The sequence below is a fragment of the Mus caroli genome, chromosome 1 (genome assembly GCF_900094665.2).
Source record: "Mus caroli chromosome 1, CAROLI_EIJ_v1.1, whole genome shotgun sequence".
In the NCBI taxonomy this organism is placed as follows: domain Eukaryota; kingdom Metazoa; phylum Chordata; class Mammalia; order Rodentia; family Muridae; genus Mus; species Mus caroli.
In genome coordinates this window covers 99,055,182-99,070,714 of record NC_034570.1, presented here as the reverse complement: position 1 = coordinate 99,070,714, position 15,533 = coordinate 99,055,182, and the positions used below count along the sequence as shown (strand labels likewise).

General features: G+C 43.6%; 1 protein-coding gene across 1 annotated transcript in view; it reads right to left on the bottom strand.

The window, feature by feature from the left end:
* Positions 1 to 348: 348 nt before the first annotated feature.
* The window catches only part of Phlpp1 (PH domain and leucine rich repeat protein phosphatase 1), a 209,421-nt gene continuing 194,236 nt past the window's right edge, over positions 349 to 15,533 (bottom strand). The window contains exons 14-17 of the mRNA XM_021161069.2: positions 12,564 to 12,668; positions 7,980 to 8,174; positions 4,663 to 4,891; positions 349 to 2,453 (exon numbers count right to left, since the gene is read on the bottom strand). Coding sequence (XP_021016728.1) covers positions 1,263 to 2,453; positions 4,663 to 4,891; positions 7,980 to 8,174; positions 12,564 to 12,668 — 1,720 coding nt within the window. The 3' untranslated portion in view covers positions 349 to 1,262. The remainder of the gene's footprint in view (positions 2,454 to 4,662; positions 4,892 to 7,979; positions 8,175 to 12,563; positions 12,669 to 15,533) is intronic.

Below are 15,533 nucleotides of genomic sequence, written 5' to 3'. Positions count from 1 at the left end.
ATGGAAGGTGCATTGACCTGTTCACATGATCTCCTGGAAGAGCTGAAACCCATCTTGGTTCTGTAGGAGGTCTGCAGGTTCTCTGCAGGGCTCTCCTCTATGCAGTCCCCATCCAGTCCTCTCTTTCAGTGTCTACCTTGCATAATAATAAAAAGAAAAGGGTAACAGCAGCTGTGTATGCGGTTGACCAGAAGGTCAATTCCACTACCTCATTTACTGCAGCTGCACTTGACTATTAAGGAAACAAACCCCAAACCATAATGTTGGTTAATCTCACCCCCATCTATTCCTTCTAATCCTAAGCTGGTTTGGCTGTGAGACACACCTGGATGCTGAGACAAAAGCAGATAGATCCAGTACTTGTAAATTTCATATTTATTATAACAAAAATTACGACATGTCCATTTGGGCATTCTGCTTCCATATAACTCTGTATGTGTAGATGGTATAAGGGACTCTATACAGTCATGCTGATTGTGGCAGCAGGAAGGAACACAATTAAAAAATGTCTGTAAAAGGTTCTGGGTTCCCGAGAGCAGGGCCACATTATCTGCACAGAAACACGCTGCACATGGCCCACACTGAAGATGAGCTAGGTGGGGGTGGGGCAGGGATGCTCTTCAGAGCAAGTAAGGAGTCAGTTATTTAGGCTGTGTCCTTATGCAAGGCTACAAACACTTTAAGCTTCACTATGTAACACTGAGATATTTACAATAGAAATTTCTCAATCAACTGTTCTCTCAGAGAAGATTAGTGAGTCCCAGTGACTTAGGTCACCTGACAGAGTAAAGCAACTCCTAGGAGTTAGTCTCCATAGTCTACAAATGTCTATCATTTTCAAGACAAAAAAGCTTTCCCCACAAAGAAATACACAATTACAATATTATTAAATCATTTAGCAATGGCAACTTGCCCTGCCTTCCAAACAAACAAAACAACAAAAAGCCATTTTTAAAAATATTACATTATCATTAACTGTTTCTCTGTAATATATTAAACCTTTTGTTCTTTGTCTTTACACAGTTGATATGTTAGGGAAAGAAGTTAACAAATTTAAATCATATTGGTAAAGTATCACTAGAAGAAAAGTGGTTAATTATTAAAAGTAACCAATACAAAGAGAACCTACAGATGAGCTGCAGAGACAGGTGGGGCAGTGTCTGGGAGAGGGCATGAAGTAACACCCCTGGTTTAATGGGAGCCTGGGAGACTCTCTCAGTCTCTCTGGTTAGTTTATTGTTTAAAACAGTACTCAGGCTGGGTCATAGCGGTGTATCGTAACAGTCTGGCAGGTGATCCATTTGGAAGTGCCGCTGTGGCTGTGGCTGTGGTTGTGGTGGCTGGGGTGGTGGTGGCAGCAGCTGCTGCTGCTGCTGCTGCTGCTGCTGCTCCTGGTGATGTTTCATGATTTCTTTGACTTCCTCTTCCAGCTCTGGGGGGATGATAAACTGATCATCTGGATCTGGCTGAGCAGGGGCTGCAAAATAGCCTCCTGGCTTCCGGAGAGGCGCATCTGCAGCAACCTCTATCACATTATGGCTCCTTTCCTGGGGAGCTACAGAGCCATTAGCCCTGCGTCGTCCAATGGTTCCCACAGCAGAAAAGTCTGCCTTCTTGGACAGACCTGACTCATCCTCATTGGCACTGATGACAATGCCCTCATCACTGGCCTCAGCTGGCACCTGAAGTAGGTGCTGCTGTCTCTCCTTTTCCTTGGCCCGGCTGCAGTGGATGTCCACTTCCACCTCAACCCGGCTACCGTTGCTAAACACCCCCTCAATGGGTTCTTCATCGTCACTGTCAAGGCCGTTGTCAGAGAATGCGCTGGAGAAAGTAGCGCTGGACAACTGACGTTGGAAGGAGTTAGACAGGCAGACAGGGTGGAGCATGCAGCGCTGCTCGTTGGGGTAGGCAGGGCTGCTCTCATTCAGGACTCCAGACGGGGGCTCATCAGAGGCTGTGGAGCCCACCTCACTACTCATCTCGGAGGTAGACAGTTCACTGCTGATCTCAGATGCCATGCCACTGCTGGAGGATGGCACACCCAGCCCATCTGAGGGTCGGTCCTTGATGACCATGTTGACGGATGGCGGGAAGATTCCGGGGCTGGGTGGTGGCATGCTCCCTCCAGCACTGAGCTCACAGCAGCAGAAGCTGTCTTCGGTGACACTTAGCTGCACCACCACAGCACTGATGCTGTCATGGCAGCCATAGCTCTGAGCCAGGGTGCAGAGCTTCTTAGCAGCAGCCAGAGCATCTGGCACATTGCGCACAGCTTCCACAGCCTCGTCAATGGATAGGCTGTCCCACAGCCCTTTGCTGCCCAGGATGAAAAACTCATCCTGTGGAGTCAGAAGCACCGACTGCACATGGGGGCGAGGCACCACACTGGGGTGGAGGAAGGTGTAGCCCAGGATGCGTGTGGACTCTGTCACTCCATTGACCTTGCCATCCTAGAAGAAAAATTTCCAGAGACAGTGAGCACAGAGCACATGTGGTTACTGAGCAGCCTCCCTCTGGGCCATTGACTGGGCCACAGGATGGCGTTGGGCATCCCACGAAGGAGGCTCACACACCCTATATGGAAAGGCTGAAGTGTAGAGGAACAAAAAGAAGTATTTCAGCCATTCCTTTAACAGGGACTGCATTTATACTAGGTGGTATGTCTCTTCATGACAAGCTGATGTCCAGCCTCACATGGCATGCATGCTTATTAGATTCTAGAGAGGTAAGTCCCAGAGAAACACCCAGGGCAGGTACAGTCCAACCTCATGACTGTCCAGCACCACAATCAGCATGGAGAAGGGCTAGGGAGTCTTGTGTGACCCACGGTCGTCTGTATCTGAGCCACAATGCTCACATGTTTGGAGAGGCAATACTAACAGAAGTACCCATCCTTAGGCTTTTCTTGAACCTGACTTACAAGGACAAATGTAGAAACCATGGTGCCCAGTCTTAGACAGTTGGTTGTATTTAGACCAGCAGCCAAATCCAGGCCATTTGCTGGGGGAAAGATGAGTACTTTTAAGTCTTAGCTACCTGCAGCTGCCGTGTTCTCTACCCTCCATGTGTGAGGGTCTCTGCCTCACAGCCACATCCATCCCCACTCTCCTGCTTCTAACACTTCCTGCCACACAAGGTTCTGCAATGGAGGGTACAACTTTTGTGAGTCTCTCGACTCACAAACAGTGCTTCTGCAAGAGAATGCCCTGCGCTTCAGCTCAGTGCCTGCCTCCTCCTGTGCTTCCCGAGTATCTGCTCGGAAGATAAACATGGGTACCTTTCCAAAGAGACCTCAGCAGCCATGCTTAGACCAGGGGGCAGCCTAGGAACTAAGATGAGTAAAAGAGCCTTTCAAGCAGTTTGAAACACCCTTGACTCTAGTAATGAAATCCGCCCTGCCTGGTGCGGGGGCTGGCTACTCTAGCCACCCTTCAGTCTTCTCCCCACTTTGTGCTTTGAGGGCATCTTCAAGGAATGGAAGGGGTGGTGTGAGAACTAGTCACTGTTGAAGACTGAGCAGAGCAAGCAGAAGTCAGGAAGAGAAGCAGGGGAGGAAAGGGGATAACACAGCTGACCTATGAACTCTGATGCATGTGGCAGACATCTTTCCCTGTACAGTGTTGCCGCTCAGCTCACTCTTCTGGACAGCAGTAGAGCACCCACTCTCCTAACCTATGCTTAACATCCACTTTAACTTTCAGTGCTGGGACAGACAGGGAACTCAATTTATATGTGTGCTCACGCCCAGGGACTCGGCACCTAGGTGTCTTTCTGGGATGCTCAACACAGCCTCTTTTTCTCTTCTGGACACTCCCTTTCCCTCTCACCTTCAGACAGTGCATTGTTCTGTGAGTTTTACTGCTAAGAGGAGGTTAGGTTCTTGTCAGCAGATGTGTATGGATGCTTCCAGGCTAATGTTGAGTGACTGACATGCTGGTAAATTAGCAAACAAAGAACTGCAGAAGCTAGTTTTCAACATTCACTGACAATGGATCATGTTCTACTGTTATTCTAGTTGGTTTTGTTTGTTTTTTGTTTGTTTCTTTGTTTTAAAACAACAATACTATTGCCATTTGGAACCAGGTAAATCTTTGTTGTGGGACTATGCCCACACTGTAACCTCTTTAGCCATAGATCTAGCTTCTCCTCTCTCTATGGCAATCATGCGCTGGTTTTGATGATCAAATATATCTATAGACCTTGTATTTTTGCCTCCTGTCCCTGAGAACAGTATTACTCAACTGGCAAAACAGAAAATAGTTATATAGTTATACAGACACCATAGTTATTGTGCCAGACTACCATTGTAAAGCAAGGCAGGTGTCTGATATCTACTTTATACATAGCTGAGATACAAAAGCAGAAGTGTGATTCAGGAGTCCAGTTCTTAGCCACTTAGCCAGTAGCTCTGAGATCCACTGGGACAGTTCCCATGAAGCATTCCCAACTGATGACTGCCTTATTATTCCATAATAAGCCATAGAGATATTCCTCAGTAATCTAAAGACAGCACCAAGGAATTTACTTTGTAATACCATGGACTTGGCACGCTACATCTGAACTAACAAGTTTCCTCTGAAGACAAGTGTTTCCTGAGGGGTCTCCACCAGGGGGTGCTGCTCATGTTCTCCTGCTGTCTGAGGAAAACTGGCTCCTCACCTCAGTGACGATGGCTTTGTGCTGCTTAATCCTCTTCCGCTCTTCTTCACAGCTCATGATGTATGACCTGGACAGAGACAGTGGCTTCCCATTTCGACAGAGAACCGTTTGGCACTTGCCAACATTAGCGGAGGTCAGGGTAAAGGATCCTCCCAGGTCCACAGGGTCATGCTTGATGTGGCAGAGGACAGCAGCACCACCAAGTTTCTGCCCAGCAGTTCCCAGTTTCCTGAACCCAAAGAGAAGGGTGAACACTCAAACACCTTACCACATTTTGTCCATTCAGAAGAAAGATGACACAGGGTACAGGGCCAGAGATTAGACTTAGTCCTGTCCAGCAAAGCCACTCAGCTTCCAAGAAGAAAAAGGTCCCTGGAATCTGATACTACACACATTCACATAGAGAGGTATCTGCTCATATGTGGTAGGGAAGGATCACCTTTTGATTAAAAGCCATTTTGCTGGTCCTGGCCTGTTGTGTCTAACCTGCTGCCCTGCATCAGTTATACAGCCCAGCACTATATTCCAAAACATCAAGAAAGGGCTTCTTCTTTTCCCACTCACTTTTCCAAATCCTCTATTCCCACAAAAATCTGAATAGGTACAAACACAGTATGTCCATGCATGAACTGCACGTTTATCCTAACCACCATTCTATCTGTCTGTCTATCTATCTATCTATCTATCTATCTATCTATCTATCTATCTATCTATCTATCTATCCATCCATCCATCCATCCATCCATCCATCCATCCATCCATCTATCTATCTATCTATCTATCTATCTATCTATCTATCTATTAGAAGTCTTTATCTATCTATTAGACGTCTTTATTCCAGACTGGTGGGACTACACTCAGTGTAGCACTGAGAATTTAGAAAAAGAGTCATTTATTTATTTATTTATTTATTTATTTATTTTCATTTTCTCCTCATTTACTGAAAATAGATTCTTTTCTCCTGTACTATATCCCGATTACAGTTTCTCCTCCCTCTACTTCTCCCAGTTCTTCTCTCCTTCCCTTCCCATTTATATCCACTCTCATTCTGTTTCTCATTAGAAAAGAACAGGCTTCTAAGAGATAACAACAAAACTCAACAAAGTATGATAAGCTAGATCCACCATTCTTCTAAAGGATGTTCACTGCCATTCTTGTCCATGCACCCAAGACTTTCTTTTTTTAAAGATTTATTTATTTATTTATTTATTTAATATGAGTACACTGTAGCTGTCTTCAGACACACCAGAAGAGTTCATTGGATCACATTACAGATGGTTGTGAGCCACCATATGGTTGCTGGGAATTGAACTCAGGTCCTCTTGAAGAGGAGTACAGACCGCTGAGCCATCTCTCCAGCACCAGCCAAGACTCTCTTGATCAGCACTATTTGTTCTATGAAAGCTATAGGACACCATTCTGGTATCAAACACCAAGTGTTTTTGCCTTATCCTCTGCTGTCAATTAACCTGTGTACTTATTGAATATTTGGAGCCCCTATAAATACTGACCATCATAAAGAGCAAAGAACTCTCATCACATGTCCAACCAATGGTCATTCCTCCAAACTTCCCATAATGACAGTCATAAAAAAACAGAAACAAAAAGGAAAAACTGCCTCTCTTGCCTAACGAGGGCAGGAAAGACTCTGAAGCATTGTCAGAATGTAAGTTAGACAACTGGGAACAGAAACAACGGAAACCAGGGACACCTAGCCACACACACACTTGAAAGCTAGGCACAATGAATAGGCAGTTACTCTAAGGACTGAAGTGCTGTCTGGTCTTATAACCTGTTAACTAACAGACAAAAGTCACAAAGACGACACTGCAGGCGGCCTGTCATAGGATTCCACGGCCAGATCTGACTGGTGCATGCTTCTAAGGCAGCATGACTTTCAAATGCACAACGACTGGTGAGAAATTTGTAGGCTAGAGGCCTATGTGGATGGGTGTGTGTGTGTGTGTGTGTACACATATACATGGTCTGTGTGTATGTGTGCATCTTTGTGTGTGTCTGTCATATTTCCTGACTTCAGGGACAAGGAGGTGGCTGAAAGCAGCCAAGTTACTATGTCCGGTGGCCAGAGCATCCATGGGGTCTCAGGATTCTGCCTGTACTGGGCCTGGGGGGGTACTTTGCTTCACCTCTATGCACTTTGGTTTCACAAACAAGATATGAAGGGCAGCAATGCCTATCTCACCGGGGAAAACATCAGGACATGTAAGGTAGTGAGAACAATGACTATTTGCTAGCTTTTACTATTGTGCTCAATTGCTGTCTGCACCCACTAGGAATTTGGCAGATAAGGGGAGCATTGGAAGCAAGAGCCAGAAACCTGCCTGCCTTGGCTGTGCATGAGGCAGACGTAACTGTGGAGGCTGCTCAGGGCAGCATTCCACAGCAGGTAGATACTGTCTATTTTGGTACACAGCCATCATCTCTGTCAGGTTACCCATGGGGAGAGGAAGTAAAGGAGAGAGCTCATCAATGCTGCCATAACCTTCAAAGGACTAGGATATTTATCACCATAGATCTTATAAGAGCAGGGTCGGCAGTCCACTCTTCAGTAGGCAATTCCTTTACAATCCATAAAGCCCACAAGGTGACAAAAGAATGAAAAATTTTGACTGAAGGAACCCTGTTAGCACATGAACCTGAGAGCTCAAGTGGCATGGGCTAGTTCTTGCAGTGACCGGAAGCTCTGGTGCAGGGACAGTAAGAGGGAGGCAGCAGCCCAGAAGTTGGCAATACTTACATCAATACTGAATAAGGGAAAGAGGGTAGCATACAACAATGGTTTAAAACTAGTATAAAATCTGACCCACTCAGTTTCAAACCAGTGAAAGCATTTCCTATTGGCCAACAAACTGGGAGAAAAATGATGCATTCCAGAGAAAATTCCATATGCCATATGAGACGATCTAAGGAGCCTATGGTGTTCCTCTGGTTGGGGGAGGCTGGGTATTGTAAACGATGAAAATGTTACCAACAGAGGCCACTAATGCTCAGTTCTGTGAGAAATGAGATCTCTGTCACTGACTTAAGAAGGAGTATCAGTGCATTGGAAACTGAAGCACAGTCCATCCCTGACAGTGAAGCCTGAGAGCAGCTGCAGCACTCAGTCACACGTGCACTGTGATCACTGGGCACCAGCTTTTCTAGTAAGAGAGAAGCATCAAACAAGAGCAAGAATAAATAAATAAAATAGGAGGAGGAGGTGGAGGCAGGAGGAGGAGGAGAAGGGAGAGGAAGAGAAGGAAGAAGAAGAGGAGGAAGAGGAGGAGATGGAGGGGGAGGAGGAAATAGCCATTTACCTTTGCATGACTATGAATGTATTGACCATGTATTCTTCTTCATTTTTCGTTTTCTGAAGCTCTTCAGCCAAAATGTCACTCATGGTGCACTGGAGAAGGTAGGGCACCTCCACATTCCGGTCTCCATCAAACACACCATAGAGGGCCTCTCGGTTGTCACGGAAGTTATTCACAGACAGGGCTGCGACACACAGCCTGCAGAGTAAAAACACTTTTGTGATGAGCCCATTCATCTTTTTGTTCTTATGCTCGACACAACTCATTTATTCTCTTTCCCTTCCTCCCTCCCTCCCTTCCTCAATGTTCTGGTCTGTCTTTTCCACCCTGCCTCCAGGAAGTTGGGTGAATGGAGCCTAGACGGTCTGCATCACTGACTAATACCATCTCTCACCCTTCTCCTCCAGTTTTAGTACTGTTAAAATGATTTTAAAGTTTAAAATGTTTAGTTCTTTATTTTCAACTGTTACATTTGTGAATGTTTTGCCTGTTCTCTGGAGTTGTAGGTGGTTGTGAGCTGCCATGTGCTAGAACTGAACCTAGGTCCTTGGCAAGAGCAGCATGAGCTCTTAACTAGAGCCATCTCTTCAGACTCTATTTTTACATTTTTAAAAGCACTCATTTTAATTATGTGTATCAGGTGGGGGTGAGGGTTGTGGATATGCATGCAGATGCCTGTGAGACTAGAGGCTTCAGACCCTTGCCCCAACTGCAGCTACAGCAGCTTTGAGTGGCCTGACATGGGGTCTGGAAGTCAAACTGGGAACTGAGCCTGACCCATCTGCAAAGGGACATAGGCGCTCTTAACTGCTGGATCATTTCTCCAGGTCCAATTTTACCTTTAATGGCAACGAAGAAAGGAGAGTAAGAGACATAGAAATAATATTAAGATATAACTTCTAACTTACACAATCATACAATTATTAAGGAGAACAGCCTCCATAAGAAGGAGTGGCAAGTACACTGTGGGGAGCTCCAGCATCCAGCTGCTGATGCTGGCCCAGTTAATTCCTTGGGAAAGTACAGAGGCTACAGGAGAAGACACAGTGTCTGATGGGGAACACCAGGCTATTGAGCTCTAGAAGGCAGGATCTGTCTCCAAAATAAAACCAAGAAGCCAGGCACAGCGACGAAGGACTATGATCCTAGCACTTGAAAGGCTGAAGTGAGAGGAGCAGAAGTTCAAAGTCAGCCTGAACCACATGGAAAGACCCTGCCAACAAACCCCACAAAAACAACAGTCAAGGGAAACAGAGTGGAAAACAGATTTGGAAGGAAGAGTCAGAGCACTAGAGTGTGGGGGAGGATACCAAACAGTTTAATATAGGGGAACAGCAAGAGCCTTGAAAAGACAAACAGGAACTTTACACATTTATAGCTACAACTTAATATGTGGTGAAAACTATACACCTATGGATACAGAAGCTCAACAAACTACAGCAAGAGCGATAGAAAAGAATGACTAAGGGGTACAACAGAATCAAATCACTAAAAACCACGAAGACGGGAGGCAGGGTGCGGTACAAAGACACACATGGAAGCAGACTGCTTGGGGCAAAACCACAAAGGACGTGACTGCAGAAGGGCTTCTTTCAAGTACTATGTACAGTCTAGATTGCCAGCCAGTGAAGCACAGCCTGGGAGAGTGATGGCTGATGACATTTCAGAAGCACAAGAGAGCATCCCACCTGAACACTTCACTGCAGAAACACAAAGAGCAGGACAAAGGAGATCTGGTCTCTGCAGAACAATAAAGTACACTGCAATGACAAGTGGGAAAGACGGGATTTCTTGCCACAGTGGGACTGTGCACACATAAAGCAAGAGATGTTGCTCACACCCCACAATAAATAGGATGTCTCCTCCTCTGCTGTGTGATAGCTGCCTCAAGATGCCTATGGTACTGATGCTGAGAATCACTGCTTCAGAAGGCAGAAGACTAAGCTAAAAATGCTAACAGTTCATTTTGGAATTTTATAACAAATGAGAAGGGAAAACACAAGGCAACATAATATACAGGTAGATGAAGGAGAAATTGAGATGTTTCTAATGTTGTGAAGTGATTGGAGGTAAGCTGTAATAAGTAAAAGATTATTGTATAAAGACATGTGCTCAAGCACACACACGCACACACACACACACACACACACACACACTCTAAGCAATACACACCCTAAGCAATACAAGCTGGGCATGGTGGCACACACATTAATATCAGCACTTGGGAAGCAGAGGCACACAGACCTTGTAAACTCAAGGCCACCCTGACCTACAAATAGAGTTCTAGGATAGCCAAGGCTCTGTTACACAGAGAAACCCTGTCTTGAAAACAAGCAATCAAACATAAGCAAGAAAGAAAACAAAGAATAAACAAATAGTAAGTTGAAATTTAAACTTAAGCTATCTTCACTAGATATACATAAAAGACCTAAAAATTACCTTCAAACCCAGAAAAATCAAACCAGATAAAAAAAGCAAGATATGACTACATGATGACTATAAAAAAGAGCATTTAAAATACAAAGAGGAAAACAGGTTTAAACACCAGCATACCACCTTCTATCCAGGTACCTAGGAACACTTGCTACCTGGGACCCAGAGGCTACACGTGACTAGGATTCAGGAGGCCTCCTACATTACTCTTCATCACTTTCACCCCAGCCCCGTAACAGCCTCTCCCACCCTCCATCACCTCCATTCCCTGTACCTAGCTTAGCTGTTCTTATTCTCACCCTCAGTCCTGTAGCAGCCTGCATCCCTAACTCTCCAGACAGATCCTTTTCTACTGCAGCCTACTTGCCCATCCTCCCTGGGGATCCCACCTCTGGATGTGGACAGGATACCTTAGCTCCTTCCCACAGCCATTCTCGGCTTTACTTCTAGCTCATCTCTATTGCTTTTGGCCACTTGCTGACCTTCAGAAGTATTCTCTACCAGGGAACCTACAGCCATACACTTTCCTAAGATCCAGAGAGGGCAGTAGAAACCAAGGAACAGAATGTCCTGTCCAACAAAGACAGGGCCGGATATCAGCACCCAGAATCACCTTAGTCATCCTAATTCCAGATGCCTGGACATCAGTGGAAAACCACAAACAAGAAAAACCAAGACGGTATGCTTTCACCAGAGCCCAGAAAGCCTGCTACAGGAGGCCCTGGGAAATGAAGCACAAGACAAGGATTTCAAAATAGGTACCATGAATATGTTCAAGGACCTTAAAGAGGACATGGATAAATCACCCCAGGAAGGCTGTGAAAATACACAGTGGAATGCATAATGAAAACATTTCAAGACATGAGAGCAGAAATAGAATCACCAAGGAAAACCCAAACGGAAAATGAAAAAAATTTGGGGAAAGAAGAAGCCAAATATTTTTATTTGCAGATGATACAGCTTTAAATTGAAAAGACCCTTAAAATCCACCTGTACAAACTTCAAAAACTCTGAAGCTGGTGTTACTGTGGCATCAAAACCAGGAAATGACGTGAGAAAATGCAGACCAACATTCATCACGGAACACAGGTATCTTCTACAACTTACCAGCAAACGGAATTCCAAAGCATAAGGAAATATCAATATATGATAAACTTGTGGAGTTTATCTTAGAAATACAAGACCATGCTAACGTTTTAGATATGACCAAAGCTGGAAAGATGGTTCAGCAGTTGGAAATACAAACTGCTTTTGTAGACAACTGGAGTTTAGCTGCCACCAACCACACCTGGTGGGGCTCAGGACCCCCTGTAACACCAGCTCCAGGGGCAACACTATGCTTCTGGACTTGGGCACTATCTGGGAATTATAGGCCTGTATGGGAATACTGTTGCTTTATCTGACTGGTTCTAACTATGGCCATGATTTAATGAGCTTATTATTGGACCACTTTCCACTTTCTATTCATTCATTACTCTCAATACTTTGCATTCTTGTACCTTAGCCAAAGAAATTATGACTACTCTAATTTATAGGGCTCTGCTTTTCTAATCATCAGTACCTCTTTCATACAATGTGAGCAAGTCTGATCAGCTTGATTGCATTATCAGGAAAATCTGCATTCATAGCTAAAGGAAGGTGACTGGTGAAAACTGTTTATTAAAAGAAATTCCAATGAATTGCTACTAGAGGCAGAAGCAGATGCCATGACAGGGAATTGAGATCAAAGGCTGCCAAGCTAGTTTAGAATGTAGGCATATTACAGTCAGCAATGTAAGTGATCTTGAGAATAGACAATCAGCTACTTCTCTCTTGGTAAACAGACTTCCCAGAAAGATAAAGGGGCTTTTCAAAGGAGCCGAGATACATTTCAATACTTAGGCCTTTTCCAAACACTGGAGGCTTACATAGATATAATGTGTCAGTTACACTGTATCCTAGCAACATCTCTAACAAAAAGAGAGTATGTGATGCCAAGCAGGTCCTCAGCCTGGTGCTTAAACATTGAGGAGTGAGCCTCACTCTGCAGAAACATGCTCTAAGAAACTCCACAGAACACAAGGATGCACCATCATATCCAAGAGTGCAGGTCTCCTACCCAAGAAAGGAGGCATACAATGGGCATTTTTGGGTCCAAAGTTTCACACAACGTACTTGTTTTTTACTCCCGATGCTTCAGTGTAACCATGACTCCATACTGCTGGGGCTCCGGATGCATCTCCTGCTGATGGCTGGTCAATCTTGAAGCAGCGAATGTTACTATGGGCAGAAAGAGCCGCAGGAATCATTAGGGACAGCTGAGTGAGATCTGCTGCCTTTACCTGAGAGAGGACACTGCTAAGCACTCCCCACTTTCCACCTCTGCTGTGTCGAGTGAATGAAATATTTACGGGCATCAGGAACCTGCTCCTCAGGTGCCTTACACTGATAATGAGAACAAGGGTGTGGCTGTGGCACAAAGACTGTTTTCACAGTGACTGTAGAGCATCAGTTAGATATTGGCAGACTGTATACTACACATACACGCAACGTGAGTAAACAACACAACTTAAGAGAGCAGGGGGATGGTTCAGGTGGGAAAGTGCAAGCCCAGAAATTAAATTTAACCCCTAGAGTCTTCATAAAAAGTTGCAATGCCAGCACTGACAAGGTAGACACAGGACCCATGGTCAGCCAGCCTAGCCTAATAGTGAGTCCCAGACCCCAGTGAGAGACCCTGTCTCAATTAAAAAAAAAAAGTGGATGACTCCTGAGGAACCAGGGTGACCTATGGCTTCTGTGAGTACCTGCACAAACACAAACACTAATACAAAGTACAGATATACATAAAACTAAACTTAAAAGCAAACAGAAATTAAGTGTCATGTTAGCTTATAATTCTTACACCATGAACTGGGCACTCAAACTTGAAAAGAGCAAATTCATAGCTGTGTGATGTCTTCAGCATTCACTACAAACTCAATTCTGTCCATGTCATGTATTTAAATAGCCAACACACATCAATGAGGCTTTGCCACTCCCCGAGTCTTTCAGTGTCTTCATTAGGAGTACAAACCATACAACAGACATGTAAAATTACATTAATGAATTATTAGTTCACTCCATGTTTTAAGATGTGAGATTTGGGTTCTCTCTCAGCTAATGACTACTGATGGTGCCCTTCCACAGACACTGATAATCTTTATAGATCAAAGAATTTTCACAGAAATAATTCCATTTTCCAATAGTTAGACAAAAAATAGTAATGTTTCTGCCTCATTCAAAAATCTTTTTGTAATGAAGCAGTTGCCTGTCTAGCTAACTAGGTAACTAAGTAGCCTCCCAAGAAGATGGCTGTGTGGACTGTCTACCACATTGACATCTGGAAAGGGATTGAGCCCTGGAGAGTTCCTGTATGGATTCACTCCAGTTTCTGGACAAGCACAACCCTAGTCACAGAAACATGTGGAAACTCTCCGGAGTTACTAAGACTCTGGGGGTACTAACCAGAAGGTAGCATTTGCAGTATTATGATTCATCCTTAGTAATTATTTTTTAAGTCTGAGTGCACAACGCCTTCAACACAGAAGGTCAGTCACTCTCATAACATATGCTCACTGTAGAGACTTAGCAAGATTTCATTTATGCAAATGTAACTATGGGATCCCTTATCTATCATCTACCTACCTGTCTATATATCTATCATCCATCCATCCATCCATCCATCCATCTATCTATCTACCTATCTATCATTCATCTATCTATCTATCTATCTATCTATCTATCTATCTATCTATCTATCTATCTATCTATCATCTTGCATTTATATCATCTATAGTAGTTCAGCATATTTTTCTATGTTCAACATATTTGTCTATATTCTGACACAAATTTTTTCAAGTTACTTTATATTCATTCCAAATATAACTGGAAATATCCTGATGATCATCTCTGTACTTAAAATAAACATTAACTGCTTTCTGAAATGAAAGTGTGAACTGAAGATCTATAAACAGTTGAGATTTCTCGGGGATAGTCAGTTTTCTTTGACGGGATGGCAGGCTGACCACATTCCAGGGGATGGCCCCACACCTGGGCTTATCTGAGTGGATGAGTTATTTAAACCCCAGAGAGTTTCAGGGATTGGAAGGTAGGAGTGCATCTAGAAGGAACCACAGGGAGAGGTTGGAGGTTGAGGGTTTAAAAAAAAAAAACAGAAAAAATGAAGGAAAAAGAGTTTTAGTATACAAACCCCTAACCTACATGACTGTTTTCAAAGCCCTGATAGAACGAGTTGGCCACTTTTAAAGAACTCCATACTAAGCCCTGCTTCTGTCATAGAGCCAATCTGAAGTGTTTGAATATTTGTTTTTTCTTAATATACTAATAAGCTTTAACATTTTGGAATTTCTTTTGTTAAATATTAATGTCGTTAGCTCGTTTTCTATTTTTGAATGAAAACATTTTTTGAAAAAGAGAAGATTTATTTGTAAGTCTGTTTCTGTGCACGTGCATTAGCTAGCATGTGTGCAGGTGTCTGCTGAGGCCATACGAGGTCATCGGGTCTCCTGCTCCTCTGCAGAAACAGCATACACTCCTAACTACTCCACTGTCTTTCCAGCCCGAGTGGAACAGTCTTTACTCACTCACAAGAGTACTATCCACTAATAATGTCAATGCTTTACATTAGTTTTTCAAGTATTTTTCCCAGTTGTAATTTTCGTTTTAGATTTACTTTAGTAGTTGTAGGAGTTGATAAAAATGCATGTAAAATTTGTGTGTGTGTTAGTCACATATACTGATTTCACCGCAAGTTCCTCAACCATTTCTGACATAAAAAATAATCTCTAGCTTATGAATATATTCAAATCATTTTATTGTACTTATTTAACTTTTTAATCTACCTGAAATTTATTTGGTATAATTTTTCTCTAAATAGCTAATCCATATAAGGAGAATTCTTGATACTTTTTTTTTTTTTGGTATCTCTGGGAAACAGGTTTTCTCACTCTATAGCTAAGGGAGTCCTATAAATCACTGTGTAGCCTCAGCTGACCTTGAACTCATGGCAATCCTCTTGTCTCTGAGGAATCATGCCAGGCATTGATCAAGTTCTTTTTTTTTTAAATTTTTAATATTTTTATT